The sequence below is a fragment of the Salvia miltiorrhiza genome, chromosome 8, assembly GCF_028751815.1.
Source record: "Salvia miltiorrhiza cultivar Shanhuang (shh) chromosome 8, IMPLAD_Smil_shh, whole genome shotgun sequence".
Taxonomy (NCBI): domain Eukaryota; kingdom Viridiplantae; phylum Streptophyta; class Magnoliopsida; order Lamiales; family Lamiaceae; genus Salvia; species Salvia miltiorrhiza.
In genome coordinates this window covers 39,513,192-39,536,315 of record NC_080394.1, presented here as the reverse complement: position 1 = coordinate 39,536,315, position 23,124 = coordinate 39,513,192, and the positions used below count along the sequence as shown (strand labels likewise).

At 38.4% G+C, this 23,124-nt stretch overlaps 1 protein-coding gene across 1 annotated transcript; it reads left to right on the top strand.

Annotated features, from left to right (window-relative positions):
• Window positions 1-15,786: 15,786 nt before the first annotated feature.
• LOC130998463 (uncharacterized mitochondrial protein AtMg00810-like) lies at window positions 15,787-16,233 on the top strand. The gene has a single exon (XM_057923883.1). The coding sequence runs from the start codon at window positions 15,787-15,789 to the stop codon at window positions 16,231-16,233; it is 447 nt and encodes a 148-aa protein (XP_057779866.1).
• Window positions 16,234-23,124: the final 6,891 nt, after the last annotated feature.

The following is a 23,124-nucleotide window of genomic DNA, read 5'->3' as shown; positions in this document are numbered from 1 at the left end:
ATATGGTTACTGAAATAATTAACTTAATCATCTGCCTCACGACAGTTTTAGCAGATACGGGCAGTAGACTTCTCGAATTTTAAAAGGGTAGTAAACGAAGTTCAAATGATATGAAACTTTGTACGAATATTTACCACACTCCCATCTATACCCCAGAAATTTCTCATAATATAATAGAAACGGGAATGCATCGAAATAAGGGCGTCAACTTACCCTTGTCCAAGTGAGCACTAATGGAAGTTGTTCGCCGGGGTTTTTTTCTGGTCGTCGTTCCGCGATGGGGTTTAGCCGCGAAGGTCTACGACTTAGTTTTCCTCGTGCGAGATAGATCAGGCTACACAACGGTGGTTTCTCGATCCTTTTTCGTCGTAAGGATAGTGAGAAACGAAGGCCGTAAGTTGGCCGGTGGCTAAGTCGGGAATTCGACGTTGGCCTCCGAAGGATATTGTGGCCTTTGGTCGGGAAAATATAGAGAAGGTTTCGGCCTTTCGATTGTTGGGTTTGGTAGCCTAAAGATGGAGGAACGAGTACACGTTCTCGGTTCAGAGCCTAGTGGCCGGTCGACGAAGAAATGGCCCGGCGAAGGGAGCTCACTTGAGCTCTTGCAAGTAAAAAAAACAAATCTCCTAAACTCACTCTTGCTCGCTGCACTTCTTCCTTCTGCAGAACTCTCCTCAATTTATAGAGGAGTTTCTGCAGACAACAGAATCAAAATGGTGGAAATTTTGGTACCTGGAGTTGCAACTTTTGAAGATTTGATCGTTGAAATTTACATCCTTTGACAATTGTGATCTTACCGTGAAATTTCTTTCTCGGCGTGCTGAAGCTTTTGAAAATTGTGGATATTGGCGTGATTTTCTTCTCCTACAGGAGACTTTGGGGTGTGATGGAGTTCAGATATACTACAGGAAGAAATCTGCAATCTTTACAATCTCTTTCTGCAGTAATGGTGTATTGGAGGGGAAGGTGAATAGTATAGGGAATAGTGTAGGGAATAGTGTAGGAAATAGTGTAGGAATTGATGTGTTGGATGAAAAATCGAGACATACGTGTAGTGCCGTGATCTAGTTTCTCCTAGTTCCTGTAATAATTCTCCAATTCTCGTTTAATAAATACTCGTCGTATTTATATAAATTAAATCCTCAATCTTGAGATTTAATACGTGAAAGTCGGAATTAATTCGCGACTTAATACCTTAACTCATATAATGCGAAATAATAAAATTATTATGCATATGATCTCAAATTATAATTCTAGCAATTTGATTTAAATAACACGATTTATAAAATCGGTTATAAATCTAAATTTTCTAATAATATTGATTAAATCAATAAACTGGTAAAACAAAGTCTCAAACGTATAGTTAAACCAATAAATTTAATTATTGGTTTCATTCATGACTGAATATTAAATCGCAGCTCTGTATCTCTTATACAGACTTTTGCTGAAATAATATTATCTGAACAAAATAATCACCATAAATAATTAAAAGAATTTTATAACTAAAGCACATATTTAATCTAATATGTATTTAAAAGAGCGGGGCATCACATACATACTACTTAAAGTTTGGCACTCACAATCTTTTATATATTATGTATGAATTAAGAGAGAAAGGGAAATAGAACATAGTCACCTAAAGACATTTAGGACACCGCACCCCGTCCCTTTCTTCTTACTATTCCCAACTTTGTTTGCACTGCACCACACAAAAGCTAGTCAACCTAGCTTTGACATAAGTCTTTTTACAGAATTAGGAGCTCATTGTTGGTTCAGTATATCCTAAGTCGAGTGCCTTAAAAGCACTACTGCTGAGATGTTGACACATGGCTCTTTTAATTTCCATAATCAAGAAATATCAATTTGACCCCTCCAAAAATTATAAACACCATAATCCCCTCACAAATTCCGATAAAACAGAAAAACCCCATCATCTTTTCAATGCAAAAACAGATATTGGCCCAACATGCTTCCGTACAACTTCAAAATAATTCTTCAAATAAAATCAACAGTATACCTTTGTCGACTGGTCTTCTTCAGGAGTCAGTTTTGTTGCATTTTACGGCTCGTCTGCCCACCCGGCACGCACCAACCACACACTCGCAAGAGATGGTTGCAACCCTCCTCCTTCACTAAGTGCCGACTCAGTACTTTGTTAAAAAAATAGAAGAAAAATTTTTACTAAACCGGAATAGTTGGATAAAACAAAGCGTTTATAGAGGAATTATATAATAATTAATTTATTTTATAGAATACTCCCCAAGGGAGGAGACTACTTGTTTAGCTACACATAGTAGCTAATACTTGTGTACATAAAAATAAAAAGGAACTAAAACTAAAATGAAAAACTTTGAAAACAGAAAAATTACAAAGATAATTTCTAGAGAGAGGAAGTGGTGTGTGAAAATGTTGTGAATTTTCGGATGATCCTCTTCTCTCCAGCACTTGGGTTTATATAGAGGTTTGAACCCCTCTATAATTGCTTGGTTGTTGGCCTCGGATTCCATCTTCGTGGCCAGCTGCTTTGAATGTGACATCCACCTTCTTTTGTTGGCCATTATTGCCGACACTTGTTAGTGGCATCACATGGTGCTGGACCCTTGCTTTATCGTCTTGTGATAATGTTGGTAGGGGCCAGCTGCTTTTCCTTCCACTCACTTTTGTCCTAGAGCGTTTGGTGAGTGGACCTCCTGTTCTTCCACCCACTTTTGTCGTTTCTTTTGTGGGTGCGATCCCTGCTGTGAATCACATGATTCACTAAACTTTGTCGGCTACCTTACTTTTTTGGTGCCCTAGGTATCCTTCCCTTTGGAGTCTGATGCTTATCATGTTCATCAGACCGGAATCTTCTTTTATCCGGCTTTGGAAAGAATCCTTTGCCGAATTCTGGCTCCTTCTGCGATGAGCATTGATCGCAGACTTTCTCGATCCAATGGCCCAGATGAGCCATATTGCAAAACTTGCGACGAGTCTCCTGGCTCCCCGCAATCTTGTTCTCCCACAACATTAGCCGTTTCTTCTCGAAAGATTGTTCGGCAAAAGGAGTTGTTGTTCCTGTCATGGTATTAACTAGGAACGTTCCCAGATCCGAGCTTTGGTAGAACTTGAATCTAGACTTCATTTTGTCCATCTCTGTGAGACAGACCCATAGACCCCATGCTCGTCTAGTGGAGATTTGATCCTCCGTGAATGTTGAGACGATTGCGGCCTGGAAGTCGGGAACTTTGATCCTGTTAAGGGCTCCCGTATCAGGTCTCCGAAGCTTAATGAAGTGAAAAGCTTCGCGGATTCCTTTTCCGACTGGCTCTGGTGCTGCACTGAAACAGTATAATTCCAGAACATCTCCCCTTTTGAGGGACTCGTTGTTCTCCCATGTGTCGAACACCGTTTTCTGGATCCATTTTGGTAGGCCCTTGATTTCGGTGAAGGCTGGGGCGGTGGTATAAACTGAGGCCAAAGCCCCAAACTCATACCATTCCTTGACATCATTTGGATTGGCTCCTGGAGTCGTCCAAACCCTTGGATATTTTCCGGCAACATCAACCCGGCAATTTCCCGGATTAATGCCTTTCCTTGTGAGAAGTTTCTCCCACCTGTCCTGGTACATCTGCCAAGAAGGAGAAATTTCAAAAAAGTCAGTATGAACCTTAACTTGGCCTGTCATGGGCCTAAGATTGATCTCTCCCTCTTTTACCCCAGAGGTGGAGGGTTGACATGTTGATTCAGGGTGTGACCCCTTAACAACATCTTTTCCTCGAGAGTCTGGCTGTGAAACCATTGTCTCAGGACTTGTGCTAGGGGTACTTGAATCCCCTGCTACAGGTAATCCGCCCTGTACGGAAAGCATTGCTTTAGCCCGATTTTCACGGACAGCGCGCAAGAGCGGCTTGTTGGTTGCTTCCTGAAGATTGAAAATCTTCATGAAACATACATCGATTTGGTTAGATACTTGAGCTTCATCAGCCGCTTGTATCTTTCCTGCTTGTTTGGTATGTAGCACACACTTGTGCCACTCTTGTTGTAGCAGCTCTAGACTTTCAAAGAGCTGCCCCTGTATTGCCTCGATGGCCTCCACTTCAGGGAGCTCCATCCCTTGTAAGGAAATCTGCAAGAACATTCTGATCAGATTTCAAAATGACAATATCATAATCATAATATTGGCATTCTGCTTGCCATCTAATCAATCTAGCCTTTTCAGGTTTAGATTCAATCTTTTTAGTTAAGAAAGCTTTAACGTTAGTGTTATCCACTTTCAAAACAAATTTTTTAGCAAGTAAGAATAGCGGCCATTTTTTGAACGCCTTTCTGACTGCAAAAAATTCTTTCTCGTTTATGTGCCATCGCACAGCCTCGTTGTCGGAGAAAAGACCGCTACAGTATCTGCAAGGTTCTTCTCCATAAGGGGTGATCTTTGTGAGCACTGCTGCCCACCAGAAATCACTTGCGTCGGTGTAGAGGACCAAATCATCTTCGTCTTGTGGTATTGAAAGTTTTGGGAGATTTTTGCAGATCTCTTTCAACTTCTTCATACCCTCTCGATGTTCCTCCTTCCAAATGAATGGAACATCTTTCTTCAGTAGTGGACTGAAGACCTTTCTGTGTTCTGCAAGGTTTTTGATAAACATCCCTGCAAAATTGACAACCCCGAGAAAACTTTGGAGCTGCTTCTTCTCTTTGAGATCCTCCGGGAAACCCTGGACTTTTTCCACAATATGATCTTGTAGAATAATCCCGGATTCATCGATCTCGATCCCCAGAAACTCCATCTTCTGGGTGGCTATTACTGCCTTCTTTTCCGAAAGCACTAGTCCTTCTTGTTGACAAACATCCGCAAAGATCTCCAGATGCCTAACATGTTCATGAATGTTTTTTGATGCAATAAGGATGTCATCAATATAAACAAACATGAACGAAGAATAATCTTTAAAGAGATTATCCATCTTTCTTTGGAATATCTGAGGCGCGTTGGCTAACCCCATTGGCATGACATTCCAGACATAATGTCCTTGTGGAGTTGAGAAGGCTGTGAACTTCTTACTCCCTTCCTCCATGCGAATCTGGTAGAAACCTGATTTGCAATCGAACTTTGAGAATACCCTTGCACTTCTGATGCAGTTGATAAGGTGTTCTCTGCTTGGGATAAAATATCCATCGAACTCAAGAATGTCATTAATCCCTTTATAATTAATGACCAATCTTGGTTTTCCTCGCTTGATCTCCCCATGATTTCTCACCAGAAATCCAGGACTACTGTAGGGTGATCTCCCTTCTTCGATCAGTTTTAAATCAAGATGTTCCTTGATTATACTCATCATATCCTGTTGATCTTGAGGGTTCATCAGGATAGGTCTGAATCTTACGAACTCATGCTCCTTTACAGTTTTAACTTTCAAGGTTGCTCTGAGCTGGTTCTTGTCCCACCATGCCAAAGGATTCTCATGGTAACACTTCTGAATCCTTCTTTTGACGTCGGCAATGGACACCTGTTCTTCTTCCTTGATATCTTTGTGTGATATCAGAGATACTTTGAGGATTTGAGTTTCTTCCTCGGAGAGATCTGGGAATCCCTCAGTTCTGCATTTGAGCAGAACTTCTCCGAATCTCCTTTGATCCTTCATTTGGGGTCTCCGGAGTCTGCCATCATCACCACGCTTGCTGCGGAATTTGATTGGCATCGATCGATGAAAAGCTCCATTGAGCCTTTGCACAATGATTTTGTGGTCACAATTTGTTGTGAACACTAGCCTCCTGGCTTCATTGTCCTGTATGTATCTCTTGAAGCTTTGCAGAAAATTATTTCCGAATAATATATCTGCTCCGGTATCATGGAAATAAATTGGTGGAGTCTTGACTTTGTACCAAGATGTCTGTCCTGCTCCGCCGATCAATATTTTCGTTTGTTTTACTCCCTTTGAAAGAAGCAAAATCTTTTTGGAGAAATCCCTTCCTGCAATTCGAGGTAGCTCTTCTTCCACTTCGGTTGGAAAGACTCCTCGTTTTGCTGTACAGATTCCTGCTCCCGAATCCACATAAGCAGCAAAATATTCTGCTTTGTATTTCTCATATAACATCCCTATAGAGATGTATATCGAGAATGGGCTGGTCATTGGATCATCACTCTTTGGCGTCCAATAGTGATCTCCATTCCTCCTGATTTCCATGACCATGGTTTATATTTGTCAAGGAAATCTCATCCTAAAATCAGGACGTCCGCTTCTTGTCCGGCTTGGCCTTCGGTCTGTATTTCAAAACCTCCAACCTCCAGAGTTCCGATGTATCGGTTGTCACCTGGATTTGCCAAATAATACAACGAACTACAAGGAAACTGATTTTCCCTGCTTGTTGTATCAAATCTTGTGGAAACTTGTCTCCATCCTTCGGGACATTTGAGCTTGATTCTCATGTCCGGAACTGGTGTTTCCTGGATCGCCCTTCTCTCATATGATTGAGAGAAACTCCTTGTTATAGGCCCTGAAGTTAGCCTATTTCCTTGGAATGATAGCCTTGGTGCTCCAAGTCTGAGACTCTGGGTATGGTTGAGCACCTGCTTGTCTCCAATGTCGATGTCGATTTCTCCGATCTGAGGAATCTCCACTCGGTTTGGATTGACTGCCTTGGCTACCTCCTTGAATATTTCTGGAATTTCAATAAATTCTTTTCCCAGAAATAACTCCGTATGATGGGAATTTGATAAGGCATACGAGACTTGATAAGTCAGTGAGTATGGCCTATTCCCTCCCGTCATAAGCTTCTTCATTTTGTAGTCCTGATAGAGGGTCAGGGCTCGGCTGAAGGATGAGTCTTGTAGATTATAAGCGATCTGTGGGTAGAACTCGGTTATAATCCTCTTGGCATAGAGATTGCCCGAAAATGCTCCAAGAACTGAAGCTCTAGCATCTCTGATTCTTTTGTCACAAAGTGCGACATCAATCGGTTGGTCTGTCCCTGGGGAGAGGGATGATTTGATTACCAACTGAATTGCTCCAATATGAATCCATTTCATCGTGCTTGCGACTTCTGGCTTCATTTTCTTAAGATCCTGCATAATATCTTCGGCAGGAACTAGCTGGATCTCCACCTGATTACTTGTAATCTCAATTGGAAGCGCCATTTCTTGGTTTGTGACCCCAAAATAGACATGATGCTTCCTCTTGGCTGGAATCAAGCTATTTAAAACTCGATTTAATCTCCCATTGGAAAACCCTTGGTACGTCTGTACCTCTCCAGTTTCCCTGTTGAGTTTCTTCACGAGCTTCTTCACCACTTCTTCCTGTGGAATCAGAAAATGGCTAGTGAATCCATTCTGATCTTCCTTCTGGATGTGGTGGACCTCGTGTTCTTCTTTAGTCTGACTCGTCTCCGGTTGATCCATCGGTCATCTCCGAATCTTCAGAATTAAAGACTTCTTCCTGCTCATATATACTCTCATCAGAGGATATATCTTCGAACTGATATACGGGTATCAATTCCTGATGATAGATGGTGTCTTCGATATCCGGTGTGGATTCGAATCTCCTTATCATCTTTTTCTCGTTGTCTGGGCAATTGGTGGATATATGCCCTTTTGCACCGCATGTCCAGCAGTTGCAATCCTTGAAACTTTCATTTGTTTTGGCTTGGGTACGCCTGAAAGTTTTTCTCGCCGGGATTCTCTTTTGATTTGAGAATCGGTTTCTTGATGGTCCGCTCCGCTGGCCTGACTTGTAGGAGCGCGCCTTCTGTCTGGTCCACATAGTTCTTGGCTTCCAAGAACTTCTTCTGGACTTTCTTTCATAGGGTTGGTACCTATGTTTCTTTCGTCTTTTCCTTTGATACAGCAACTCAGCACCAATCTCTGTTGGAAGATCAATGTTGTCGCACATCAATGGAGATTTCTTGTTGAGTCTCGTCAATCTCTTGAGATTCCTTTGGTCCGCTGCCTTCTGGCACCATTCGGACAGCTTCTTGTGAACATAAGACATCCTCCTCGAAGCACTGTCAAGTGGATATCCTCCTGGTGAAACATACTCATTGATGAGCATTTCCCTCCATGGACTTGGAAACTTTGGAAAGAAAAGGTCCATGGCCTTCTGATCTTCCACCTCCCCCATATGGACATATAGGGTGTACAGACGCAGAAATTCATTGAGAGCTTTTGGCTCTAGCACCATCAACCTGAGATTGTAAAGTGCCTGTTGATATTTCTTGCGTTTTTCCTCTGCGGATCCTTCGAAAAAACCCATTCCCAAGAAATGGATTTTAACCTGTTTAGTAGTTTCTTTAATGGCGTCATATAAGGACGTGCTACTAAACATTTCTTCCCTTGCTGGAATCTCAATTTTGTCCCAGTACTGTTTTGCCATGCCTGCCAAACTGGCTTCGAAGACTCTGGCAAATTCCTTTTTGTCGTAATCAATTGTGGCAATCACGACTTTTAATGATGAAGCCCATTCGTCGATGAGACCCTCCCATTCTTTGAAACTGGCTTCGTCAAGGTTGAGAATCAATCCGTATGGATGGATTGGTTCTAGTGTGACCTTTCCTACAGGAGTATCCTGCATCTGAGGCCTCCGCCGCCTGGTTCTTTGGAACTGGCTTGCATCGTCTTGAGCTGACCCCTTCTTTGACGATTCTTCATCTTGAGGCTCAGTTTTGGGAACCTCATCTCCTTGGTTCATCTTTAGATCAACCATGTTGAGGTTAGCAAAAGATTCTGCTAACTCTTGTAGATCCTCTAATCCGATTCTGTCAAGGCTATTCATGATATTTGCCTCTCATGATTCGGATTATGTCCTTCGGCTGCAACTCTTTGGGTGTTGCATCGAATAGAGATGTAGACGTCGGGTCTTTGGACCATTGATTCCGAATTTTTCCGGAACATGGTTTTCGCCTTTCGATCTCCTCCATTCTTTTCTGGATATCACGCAAGAGGGTTAATATTTCCTCTTGTTTGAGTGATATTCTGCTTAGCTCCATCGGTAGATCGTACAGCTTGACGCCATAATATTCCACCGTCTTTTGGATCTCCCGCAAGTTGACGTTGTCGGAAGAACTTGGCTCGATCTTTTGGTAGTTTGGAAAAACTACTCCCGCCTTGTCTTTTGGTTCCATCAATCGTGCGACCAATGGGCCTCGTCTCTGTTTTGTTCAATGGCCGTTCTGGCTGCGGCCATTCTCATGAGATTCTCATGATAGAATTGGATACTCGCGATAATATCGCGAATAAGCTCGATATCTCCTCCTCGTCGTAGGTTGGTCACGAGGGCTCGATTGTTCCATTTGAGATCGCCTATCAGGCGACTGGTTTCTATCTCCAAATTTTGGAGAGAGTTCCTGTAGTGTACACATCTCGGACACTCGTCCGGATCCATAAACTCTAATTGGAGTCTCCTCCCACATGGGTTAATAATAAAATAAACTAAAAATTATATAATTCCCCTATAAAAACCCGCTCTGATACCATTTTCAACAAGGATCTTTTAACAGTTTTTGCTGCTTAATAGTACGTGGCATTGTCTCACAGTCCAGACCCAGATTACAAAGTAATCTATCGGGCACGAGGAAAGTTTCCAGCCGATATACCATTTAAGCTTAGAAATTAGGATATTCTGTGTCTTATAAAAAATTAAGGGGTTTAAAATGTAAATAAAGATTTTTGAGTGGGTCGAAATTAATATGGCTTAAAAATGGAAAAAAAATAAACTCCAAGTGTCACTATCCTAACGATAGTGCCTAGAAGGCACTCTGCCTAGGATAGTCAAAACCCTCATTGTTGCAGTAAGTCTGATAAGTCTGAGGAACCCATTTTGAATGTGGTAATTTTTGAAAAAAAATATTCAACAATTGATAATGAGAAGATCTTGTAATATTTTAAATCGATGAGTACATATTAAAATTAATTGTCATTGTTTTCTCAAATAGAAATAACTAACTCGCCAAATATTCATTTTAAATTATTTCTAATTTATTGGAATTGTTTAATCTATGTGAATATTGTCCATCATCATTACTATTATGATTTTTTTGATCAAATTGTACGAATTGCCTAATTTTTTTTTTACTTGTAGACTATCAACCTCGAACCCCGTATAAGTTCAGCCTCTAAGGGCACCCACTATAGTGTGATAGTAGATGATGTGTCATTGGTAGAACCATAGTTGGTGTCAAATTCACGAGTTATTAAGAATATATAATTGGGTAGCAATCTTGGTACCCTGGTAGCAGTCAAAAAGGGGGTCCCACTCTCTTTCTTTTTCATGCGCGTCCATACCAGTGCGAGCACGTGTATTGGACGTGTTTGTTGTGTACCCTAAGCTTTGTTTTCACTTGATCCCAACAGCTTTTAATTAAATATTTTGTTTTTGTTTTTTTGTGGAATTTATTGTTTAAATTATTACCTTTATCTTTTAATTTTTAGCTGGTTTTACGTTTTCTTTCCTTTGTTCTTACTTTATTTTGTTTCAATTTTTGTTGTAAACGGACAAAATTTTTAGGATCAAATTATTTTCCTATATATTTCCAACCAACTTCATATTCTCTTACAAAAAAATCGCTCTTTTACATAAATACATTCCATTTATTATATTCTGCTTCTCATATTACTTCATATTCTCCTATAAAAAAAATCAATTAATAGATCAAATTCTGCTTCTCAAAATTCTAGTTACATACCCTTTTTAAAATTATGACGATTCTTATCAAAATTGTTGAATTTAGTTATGTCTCCAATTTAAATTTAAGTACAGTGTTCTCTTGTATTTTAGAATTTGTTTTAGTTGTAACTGTTTGTGTGTTGTATAAATTTACCTTTCAACAAATATGTACTTGTTTCCAAATCAATTTATTTTTATCTTCTAACCGTTGCATTCTCGAATGGTCATTTTTCAAATATAATCGTTGCATTCTTCAACGGTCATATTCAATAAAAATGTAACTGTTGCATTTTCCAACGGTTATATTCAATAAAATGTAACTGTTGCATTCTCCAACCGTCAACTTTTAGTGATTATAAATACATCAATCATGATACTCATTTTCATCATCTACAAAATAAATTTCTCATTATCCAATATTTCAACTTTCATTTTAGTTGTGTGTTGTACCAACTTTTTTTAATATGCAAGTTTGATTTTATTTAGCATAATTATATTAATTTTTAAATTATATTTATTATTTTATATAAAAATTATTATTCGTGTAATTATATTAATTTTATTGAAGTGATATATTATATATGCTCTCTCCTTCCACAAAAACTAATCTCTTTTTAGCCATTTTTGGATGTTCACAAAAATTAGTGCATTTATTGTTGGCAAATTAATGAAATATATAACTAAGGGATGATACCGAATCCCTTAGATTTTCCTTCACTAGACTAGTGTTGGGTCCCGGAGGGTCACTGAACAGGTGTATGGGGGGGGAGGGGGGAGAAGAGGGGGAATACACCTGTAGGCTATTTTTCGAAAACCTTTTGTAAATAACTGAAGTAGTATCGACTGATACTTAAAAGGTTTGACTGAAAAAGCCAGTCAAAGAAATCTTCAGTTAAAAGGTGGTTGTAGACTGATACTGAAGTAACTTCAGTATTTTTATTTCAGTTAGGCGCAAGGCTTTAAATGATATCCACGTAAGGCTTCAGTCTAGGTTTTGTAAACAGAGGAGTGTTATGAATCTTACTGATTATCCGCAGATTTATCAGTTAGACTAATAACACCATCAGCGGAAATTTAAACTTAAGAAATAGCCTGTGATATTAACACATTGTAAAAATAGATTTTCACTTTGCAATTAATCAGTTTCAGTTAAAATAAGCATTTGTGCACAGATAAGAAAGTAAAACTGAAAACGATAAACAACACAAGAGATTTTTACTTGGTTCGGAACAAGGTCCTACGTCCACTTTAACTCAATACGTTGAAAAAGCTGGATCAAAAGTTACATTCGGAGATAACTCTTTGGGAGAAACAAAAGGATATGATGTGCTCAACATGGGTAACACTAGTATTAGTAATGTTAGCTATGTTTCTAGACTAAAACATAATTTGCTGTCTGTGAGTCAATTTTGTGGCAACGGATTCTCAGTGAAGATCAAAAGAGATGAATTCACTGTGAAGAACAACAACAAGAAGGTGGTGCTGAGAGGAATCAGGCAAGGAAACCTTTATGTTGTGTCATGGGAAGACAGTCCACCTGAAACCTGCCTCGTCAGCAAGAGCAACACTGAGCTCAACTGGTTGTGGCATCGGAGACTCAACCACCTCAACTTCAAGAAGATCAACAAGCTTGCCAAATATCAACTAGTAGAAGGATTACCTTCTATAGTCTTCCAGAAAAGGCAAGAATGTGAACGGATACTACAACTGCTTCACATGGATCTATTCGGTCCAATATCTCCTCGAAGTTATAATGGTAGAAAATACACACTAGTAGTTGTAGATGATTTCTCATGATATACTTGGGTTGTTTTCCTATATAGAAAAAGTGAGAGAATGAAGGAACTGCCGAAGCTGATGAAGAGACTGAACGTCGAAAATTAAATGGACATCATCAGTATCAGATCAGACAGAGGGACTGAATTTCTCAATTCAGTGATTAGAGACTACTACGAAGAACGAAGAATCAACCACCAGACCTCTGCAGCAAGAACTCCTCAGAAAAATGGAGTAGCTGAAAGGAGAAAAAGATCGTTGAAGGAAGCAACCAGAACAATGCAAGCTGAATCAAAACTCCCACTGAAGTTTTGGGCTGAAGCAATCAACAACAATTGCTACACACAAAACCACTCATTACTGACACAAAGAAATGGAAAAACTCCTTACGAGTTATGAAAGAATATGAAACCAACTGTTTCATATTTTTACGCTTTCGATTCTAGGTGTTTCATTCATAACAATGATAAAAGAAAGTTAAACACTTTTGATAGAAAGGCTGATCCAGAAAATTTCCTTGGATATTCTGGAACTGAAGAATCCAGCAAAGCCTATCAAGTGTTTAACTCTCAAACGATAGTTGTGGAATAAACACCTCAAGTTATATTTGATGAGTCACTTGATGATTTCAAGAAACAAGAAACTGAAGAAAATGCCAAATTCAATGGAGTTTTCAATACTGAAAAGAAGAGCACCAAACCAAAGGAGGTGTTAGTGTGAGGACCAGGAAGAGACGAAGATACTGAATAGCTTCAGTATCAGATGATCAATAAAGTAACTAAAGGTCCAATTGAAGCCCATACTCAAGGGGGAACTCCACCAACTGAGTGATCACTAAATTATTAGCAACAAATTACCGCAACTAACACGGTGCAATTGTAGCACAAATTGGTAACCAATTATCGTATCCACAGGGACTGACACAACGAAACTACTTTAGCTATCTCCTAAACAAACTTAAGCAGTAGACAGGCAACATAACGTAGAGATTGGTTGACTTAAACTAAAACGCAAATATAACACTAATTAAAATCACGTAAGAAATATCAAATATAAAAGACAACCGATCCTAGGGTAGTAAATTCATTAACTAAATCTATGCAATAAATCTATTAATCCTATGTACCAATTTAATCCAGTTATGATGAGAGATCACTTAATTAATCAATTACTCTCGCTAGAGCAGCAACGATCGTAGACTAGTAAATTCTCTATCTCCGTTAGGTCTCAAGGTTAAAATCATATCATACATCCCTGAATCCACTAAACAGTTATCTCCGCTAGGTCTCAAACCGAATAGCTAAACATGCAAACTATTGGCCAAATAATTCACAAGAAAATAAGCACCAGGAATTATGAATCATAAACTGGAAGGCACAAAGGTATTAACAAATAAATCACATAAATTCAATCAACTATTTACAAACCCTAGAATCAGCTAAAGGAAACTAGCTAGACATAGCAAAATAAAATATAAACATAATTAAAAAGAACGCGCAATTGTAAAAACGAATTATATAAAAACCGAATGAAAACTGAAGTAGCGGCTTGAATCTTCAATCTTGATCCAAGCCTTGAAAACTGGAAAACAATAAAATTCTAAAGCTAGAAAACTGAAAATATGAATGCTCGGGTTCTGGGTGGTTCTCTCAATAGGTCAAAAGAGGACCTATTTATAGATTTCAGATTTCCTTCGGATCACCATGAAAGTTGCCATGCAAAGTAGAATTCTAAAGGTAATAGAATCGTGTGAAATAAGGCAACTCTCCAGCTGGATGCGTGCTCCGGAAAATACTCCTACTCTCGCCGAATTCGCAGCTCTCGCCAGAGGAATGGATGTTACCCGGGGAACGGGTCACGCCAGAGGAATGGTATCGCCAGAGGAATGGGTTGCCAGTGGAATGGCGATTTCTCTGGTATCGCTAGAGGAACGGTGATTTCTCTGGCTTCTCGATTCCGCTGTAATGGCCTTTTGCTTGGCTGCTCTAACTATTGACTCCTCTGGTGATGACTTCGCTACACTGGCTTCTTGATTTCGCTGACTCCAGAGAAATGGTGATTTCTCTGGCGATTGATTCCGCTGCACTGGAGACTTGATTTCGCTGTACTGGCACTTCGCTTTTCTGACGCTGGCGCTTCTCTGCTCTGGACTTTGACTTCTCTGACTCCAGAAGAATGGTGATTTCTCTGACTTCAGAGGAACGGTGATTTCTCTGACTCCATAGACCATAACATCTAGAAAACGCCAAATTCATCCAAAATTCTCCAAAATTGCATTCTTCCATTTCGAAAGCCTAAATCTCCTGCAAAGCATATAATACACCATAAACGCACCAATTTCTAGAAGATTATCTTAAAACACGCACAAACAAACCCTTAAAAATAGAGTAAATTAAGCATAAATCATTGAGAAACTTAAAGAAGCTAAAACTAAAGTACAAGTGGAGCTAAATTCACCAATAACTCAGCAGTTCTCTGCTCAAGCAGAAATTGAACCTTTTATCAAACTTCAGTCGACAACTGATGGACCATGAACTATTCTCACTGAAGAGCCTCCACCTTCACCAGAAGCGATCAAGAAATACAGGAAGTGGTTCGAGCTGCACTCAAATAACAACATCATTGGAGAACCATCAGATGGCGTGAAGACTCGAAGATCTATGGGCAACCTCGTCTACGATATCAACCAAAATTAAATCGACGAAGATGAGCATTTCAGTTGTTTCTTATCACAAACTGAACCAAAAGATGTTGAAGAAGCTCTGAGATCTACCCAATGGATCACTGCGATGCAAGAAGAACTCAATGAATTCAACAGGAATTCAGTTTGGGAATTGGTGGATCGTCCAAATGATGCAAATGTAATGACTGAAGTGGATATTCAAGAATAAGAATGACGAGAAAGGCAATGTAGTCAGGAATAAGGCGAGACTAGTCGCAAATGGGTACAACCAAGAAGAAGGAATTGATTATGATGAAACCTTCGCCCCTGTTGCCAGACCGGAAACAATCAGATTATTCCTAGCCTACGCAGCATATAAAAGGTTCAAGGTACACCAGATGGATGTCAAGTGTGCATTTCTCAATGGAGTGCTCACTGATGAAGTATACGTGGAACAACCTCCAGGATTTGAGGTTGCTGGACCAGATAAGGTGTACAAATTGAAAAAGGCGCTCTATGGACTAAAGCAAGCACCAAAAGCCTGGCATGATACTCTATCAGAGTACCTGATTAAATAAGAATTCAAGAAAAGGATTAGTGGACAGGACGGTGTTTACACTGAAAGAAGGAGAAGACCTCCTACTGGTTCAAATTTATGTCGACGACATTATCTTCGGATCCAAATCCGAACGTCTGTGCAAGAAGTTTGCTGAAATCATGACGAACAAATTCCAGATGTCGATGATGGGAGAAATGAATTTCTTTTTGGGATTGCAAGTAAAGCAAACTGAAGATGGAATACTGATCAATCAGTTGAAGTACACTAAAGAGCTGATCAATAAGTTCGGAGTACAACACATGAAGACTGTGAAGATTTCCATGAACACCAACTGGAAGGTTGATCCAGGAATGGAAGGGAAATCAGTATCTTCTACAAAGTACAGAGAAATCATAGGATCTTTGCTATATCTTACAGCGAGTCGATCAGATATAGCTTTTGCAGTCAGAGTTTGTGCGAGATATCAGTCAGACCCAACGGAAGCTCACATGGATGCAACTAAGAGGATTCTAAGATATCTCAAAGGCACACAAAATGTAGGCCTATGGTATCCGACTGATGAAATCTTCAAGTTATTAGGTGTCGCAGCCCGATATAGCCAGTGATAGCGTATACCAAGTATCGTACGACTAATAAAAGAAATAGTGAAAGAAATAAAAATACATCTTGTTTTAGCGGAAGCAATTTCAAACTTTACTCATTTTAAAGAAGGATTTCAAGACTAAAATATAATTACTTACTTGGGTAAAACATAAATAAGCAATTGCAGACTTAGCAAGGGTTTGAGAAGTATTTTCCCTTATGGGATATTACAGGCATAAGCAAATTAAATAAGAGTTTCATCAGAGTTATGCAGCGAGATGCGTTACTATATGTGTGAAGAAGACATATAGCAGGGAGTTCAAATTCTTATAGAGTCAAAGCTTATAAAGATAAGTATGAGACATAGGAAAGACACAAGCCAACTGACAATTCCAACAGCCTTCACCCATCCTCGCGCCAAGCCAGACCTGCACATTTAGAAATACATGCAGGGCTGAGTACCAAAAAGCACTCAGTGGACTCATGCCGGAAATAATTGAAATGTTGCTCTTAGAGCTATATGTCAATCTTGCCCTTTTCAATGCATCAACAGGATTTAGCGGAGATTTAAAATACCTGTTCATGTTTTTCTGTCATAAACTCATTTGCATCATCATAATAATATCATTAGTCTGCAGACAATATATATTCACGGTATGTGCCAACTATGAGAACTCATATAACATATATATAAGGTGAAGAGAAGGAGGCCTCCTTCAAATCACCGTGACCGGCCGACTAGAGACGGTTCACGATCACCTCTGCGCACAAAACCTTTACTGTCATATAGATCAGTTAAAGGCCGATATCTTGCATCATGATCATAATCATGTCTTTCATAGAGGCAACATACCACATCTCATTCTCATCAATAATAAATATGGCAACTTGACAATTTTCATAATGCTCATCAATAATGCTTCAACATGCTTCATTTGAACTCATTATCATGGTAGCTAGCCATAATAGAGTTTGAATAAAGCCCACTTGTCTCAGGGATCAATGACGTAACGCTCAGAGTCGTACTAACGCCGGCCGTCACTCGAACCTTTGGTGGCGCACGTGGTTTAGATTGCCATGTGACAAAATAAACTCTAGTTAGAAATTAATCTAACTAATATCTAATACTTATACTTGCATCAATGCTTAATCTCATCTTATAACTTCTCTACTATTTACCCAATTGGACCTCCCAATTTAATTGGATATCTTATCCAATTAAAAGACTCTCAATCCTAGGTAAATAGCATTCATATAAATCACATAGTCATTCATGCTTCAAATTACTCAACTAATCCATAATATATATATGAATTATCTCAATACTCAAGTGACTTAAAAGTCACTCTATGAACTTGAAATCTTTTTCATTGTAAATAATTCTCAAATATTGGAAATAAATATATAAAATTTTCTAGTAGTATTTTCATGACATAACATGGTGTATTTATCCACCAAAACTTTGAAATCCTCAAAACAAATTCAAAGTAGAAATTTTCGGACTCCTACAGTTTTACCATTCTGCTCTGCCTCAACTTTAACGAATAAACTGTTTTAACTCAAAAATCTCCTGGATTCAAGACTTATACCAATGAAAACCTTTTTGAGTCTAGTTTTGTTTAAAAAAAAGTAGAGTAAAAAAATCCAAGTGGTTTAAGAGATATGGGTGTTTTCCCACAGTCTACCAGATTCGGTAGTTTTGCACGAATGGAAGTTAGGATTTTTGAAAAATAGTAAAAGTTGTCCAAAAGGTTTGAAATTTGATTTGCATTGGTATAATACATGTATCTTTCTGTCATAAAAATTTGGGAGGCTGAATGTGTTTGAAAGTCACTGAAAAGTGTGACTCTAGGGACTGCCCTTCTGAATTTCCGGCGGAAATGCGCAGTAAAAGTTTTATATTTTAAAATGGTAATAAGCGAAGTCCAAATGACTTGAAATTTTACCAGCATTCTCAAGACACATATATCTACACACTGTAAGAAAATGTTTGGGCGAGGGAAACCTCGTCGACTCATCAGTCCAGAACGTAAGAAAATTTCTCAAAATGGTTGAAATAACAACATTTACACATATCATCATGGACAGTGACGTAGCCAGGATTTTGTTTCAGGGGGGCCCAATTTGTAATAATTTTAAAATAATATATATATATATATATATATATATAAATTAAAAATAAAATTATTGTTTTATCAATTTATTTTATGTACAATGCATCGTTTAAAATTAATAGCTAGCCATTGCTATATTATAACATATAGTATTTTTTTTACATTTAGTATTCTAAAATTATAATATAAAAACTTCATTGTAATATTTAAAATAAATGGAATCAAAAAAATCTCTTTCAATTTGAGGTACTAAGATTAATCAAAATATGTTCTAATAACTTACATAACAAAATTTAGGATTATTAATAATAATTAATAACTTGATATCTGAAAACAAAAGTAATAATTGGATTCATTCACTAACGCACTACTTCGCATAACTAAAGAAATACTAAATCCTCATTAATAATGTAAATACGAATAACATATATACAAAAAAGAAATGAAAACTAATTCACTAGCATATGGTTTGAGCTAATAACTGATATGAACTAAGATTAATTACATAAATATATTAACTATAATATCTAATATTAAATGGGAATTTTATTAAGGAAAACTATAATATGTAATACATAATAAAATCAAGTTATAATTAAAAAATATTATTAATAAAGAAACTAAAACAAACAATCTATAACATAATTTAAAAAGTAAAATAAACATGGAAAGTAAATTGCAAGGTGATTATAAAAAAAGTTACATTTAAAATTCAAAATTTACTGTTTTCTTTATGATCGTTCATTATAGATAATTGAAAATTCAAATTTACTCTTTCAATTAAAAATAATAACAAACAATATAAAATAACATCCACCTAAATTAAAAAATATTGTGAATTTATGATTGTTTTAAGGAAAAAAAAGAGATTTTTTTTAGAATTAAAAGTACATATATTTAACTAAAAATATAAATATTACTATATATATATTAGTAATTATTTTGAAATTTCCAGTGGGGCCCAGTGCCCCCACTGGACCCCCCTCCCTCCGTCACTGATCATGGATCTACAATTTCACCACCATTCTCATGCATTTTCACACTAAGAACTCATCATTCTTCAATTATCATAACATATAACCCTCTTAAGGGTTTTCAAGAATATCTTCCCTTCTCATGCATCTAACATGTAGAGGTGTATGAGCATATGAGGAGTAGTGGAAAGTTTGAAGGAGTTCATATGCTTTCTTTCACCAACATTTTCGAAAATCATAACAGTAGAGAGAAGGGATTATCATGCTTCAATATGCTTCAATATACATGCTTATACATCATGAAAATATATACATAACATAAGAGGAGGATTGAGGTTGCTACCAACAAGATCAATGGAGGTGGAGTAGAAGATGATGCGTAGTATGCTTGGAGCTTGTGCTTGAAGATTGGAGCACACTTGATGGCTTTAGTGTGAAGGTAGAACACTTTTGGCTTCCTTAACTCTTTCCAAAAATGGTGAAACAAGGAGAGAAGTGTGGTGGAGTGAGGAGTGGAGGGCTGCCGAAAATAAGGGGGGAGAAAGAGAAGAGGAGAGCTTGCTTTGATGAGGTGATGTGATGGTGTGATTTGCTTCATTAATGTGTATCTTGCAATAACTAGGATGATAAATGGTGAGGATGTCATCCTCTTAATGGTGCAGGAGAAGGAGAAGAGAGAACGAGAGAAGAGAGAAGAGAGAGAGCCGAGCATGAGGGAGGGGGGGGAGAGATTGTGCATGTGCATGTGTGATCTCAAAATAAGGGATTGTGTTGGCTAAAACTAGGTTGGCTACTTAGGGGAGTTGTTAATGTGGGCATGTGGGTTTCATTTATGGGAGGAGAAATGAGTAATGAGGGAGAGAAGAGAGAAGAGAGAAGAGAGAGAGCCGAGAGAGGGAGTGAGAGAGGTCGAGAGAGAAAGAGAGAGATCGAGAGAGAGTGAGAGAGAAAGGGAGAGGTATATATATATATATATATATATATGCTTGAATAATTATAACACTTATTTAGTGTGTGGGAATATATACCTCATGAGAATATATATATTCATGTGAGGAAAATTTCTCTCAATTATGATATTACTAATATCATAATAACAATGCGTCAATAAATCATATGTGAATATTCTACCACGTAAAATATTAATATCACATAGACATTTCAACTAAAAATATAGGGCGAAGATAGGTTTCTCGAAAATAAATTTAGAAGACCCGAGAAAATAATATCGCCTCCTAATAAACTCTCAAAATAATTCTTATCTCATTTATTCGCCTACGTGCATAATTCCTCTAGCTACTATTTAAACTCAACTTAAATCGAGCTAGGGCACAAATAGTTTCTCAAAATACGAGGTGTTACATCCTTACCTCCTCAAAAAAATTTCGTCCCGAAATTTGAAATCTCACCTTCGGGAAACAAGTCTGGATATTTTTCCTTTATTTTATCCTCCAATTCCCAAGTTGCTTCCTCTTGCCCGTGATGTCGCCATTGTATTTTGACTAAGGCAATTGACTTATTTCTCAATTGTTGGATCTTTCTATCCAACACAGCTTCGGGTCTTTCTTCATATTTCAGGTCCGGTTCAAGAGATATATCCTCTCGATGAATAACATGCTTCAGGTCAAACACGTATTTTCTCAACTGCGACACGTGAAAGACATTGTGAATATTCGCGAAATTTGGAGGTAACGCGAGTCTATAGGCAACAGGGCCTACTTTTTCCAATATGTCGTATGGGCCTATAAATCTAGCCTTGAGTTTTCCTTTTATACCGAATCGGTGAATCCCTCGAGAAGGGGAAACTCTCAAAAAGACCTTACTTCCCACTTCGAATTGAATCTCTGTGCGTCTAGTGTCGGCATAAGATTTTTGGCGATCTTGAGCTTCTTTAATTCGTTGCCGAATTTGTCTATAAGTTGTGATAATTTCTTCCACTGCGTCAGGGCCTAACACTTTTCTTTCTCCTACTTCATCCCAATAAAGCGGAGATCTACATTTTCTTCCATAGAGGGCTTCACATGGTGCCATGTTAATAGTCGTTTGGAAACTATTATTGTAGGCAAATTCAATCAGGGGTAACACTTGTTCCCATTGAGCTCTTCTATCTAACACTACAGTCCGAATCATATCTTCCAAAACTTGTATAGTTCTTTCGGACTGCTCATCCGTCTGTGGATGAAAAGCTGTGCTAAAATTCAACTTAGTACCCAATTCCCTGTGTAAGCTCATCCAAAAACGTGAGGTGAACTTTGTATCTCTATAGGAGGTAATCGTCATTGGAACTCCGTGCAAACGTACTATCTCACGAATGTATATTTGAGCTAACTTTTCAGATCCATGCGTGATAGGAATCGGTATGAAGTGAGCACTTTTCGTCAATCTATCTATGATCACCCAAACGGCGGTATTCCCTTTATTCGACTTTGGCAAAGCAGTGACAAAGTCCATGGCAATGTGGTCCCATTTCCATTCGGGGATTTCCAACGGCTGTAATTTGCCATAAGGTCGTTGGTGCAACGCCTTCACTTGCTGACAAGCTAAACATCGTTCTACAAATGAAGCTATGTCTCGCTTCATGCCTTCCCACCAAAATCTTGCTTTTAAGTCTTGGTACATCTTCGTACCTCCCGGATGTTCTGCGTAAGGCGTGTTATGAGCCTCGCTCATGATTTCATTTCTTAATTTCTCATCATTGGGTACACAGATTCTTCCCTCAAACATCAATGCATTATCTGCGGCTTCTTGGTATGAATCAAGCTTCTCAGTACGGATTTTCACTCGCAATCTTCCCAATTTCTCATCCTCCCTTTGCATACTAACAATCCTTGATCTTAGATCGGGGATAACACTGAGTGTCGCCATGATCAATGTCGCGGCCGCGGCCGCGCCCGCTAGGGATAGCGAACTCGGGGAAATCGCGACGAGGGGAGGGGATTTAGGAGCGGGATTAGAAAGGGGCATATCTAACCTCTTGATGACTCGACGTTTGTATAAGAAAAGCAAATTAAAATAACAGATATTGACGGAGGTCAAAAGGAGACATACATAATATTAACCCAAACGGGTACTTAAGGAGTTTGAGGACATTGTTAAACCATACATATTGTTTTGATAAATGACATGATATCTGGCAAAATCAGTGTTCGCAGCGGAAAAACAACAACTCGAGTATATGTATGAAGACATATACTCAGCTCTGAAACTCTCGGCCTAGATTGACAAAAGCTCCGCTTGCACACCACATCCCCGATCACAGCTCAACCTGCACATTTAGAAATACATGCAGGGCTAAGTACGGGAGTACTTAGTGGACACTTGCCGAAAAATACATACATGCATAATATTTTATTGTCAAGCCTTTCATCGGTAGTAAGATACGAGGGTTTTCCTTTAAAGACTCGTATTTACTACAAAAATACCATTTCTTTCATAAATAACCCGCGCAGGCATTTTAACATCATTAATCACCATATCAGTAACTCGTGCCGAGAGGTAGGCCTCCCTCTACGGACACTATGATCGGCCAACCCGCTAGATGACTCACGATCACAAGGGTGTACACTAGCCCTGGCAAGATAGCTATCAACTGCTCAGGACCCGAATTCGATTAACATCAGATAGGCAATTAATAACAAAACATAAAGCATTTAGGCGTTGACAATCATTTCAAAACTCATAAGCATAAAGTCTTAACAATTCTAAGATATGGTTTTAGTTTATACGTAAGAAAGCCTCACCTGGTAGTGGTGACTTACGACTAAGCCTTAACTCTTGCGTTCAACCTTGATTGAAAAGAATAACGCAAGGTCTTAGACCGTGGAAA

Bases quoted from the DNA above. Each gene is read 5' to 3' on its own strand.
- LOC130998463 (XM_057923883.1), top strand. From the start codon at position 15,787: ATGACGAACAAATTCCAGATGTCGATGATGGGAGAAATGAATTTCTTT.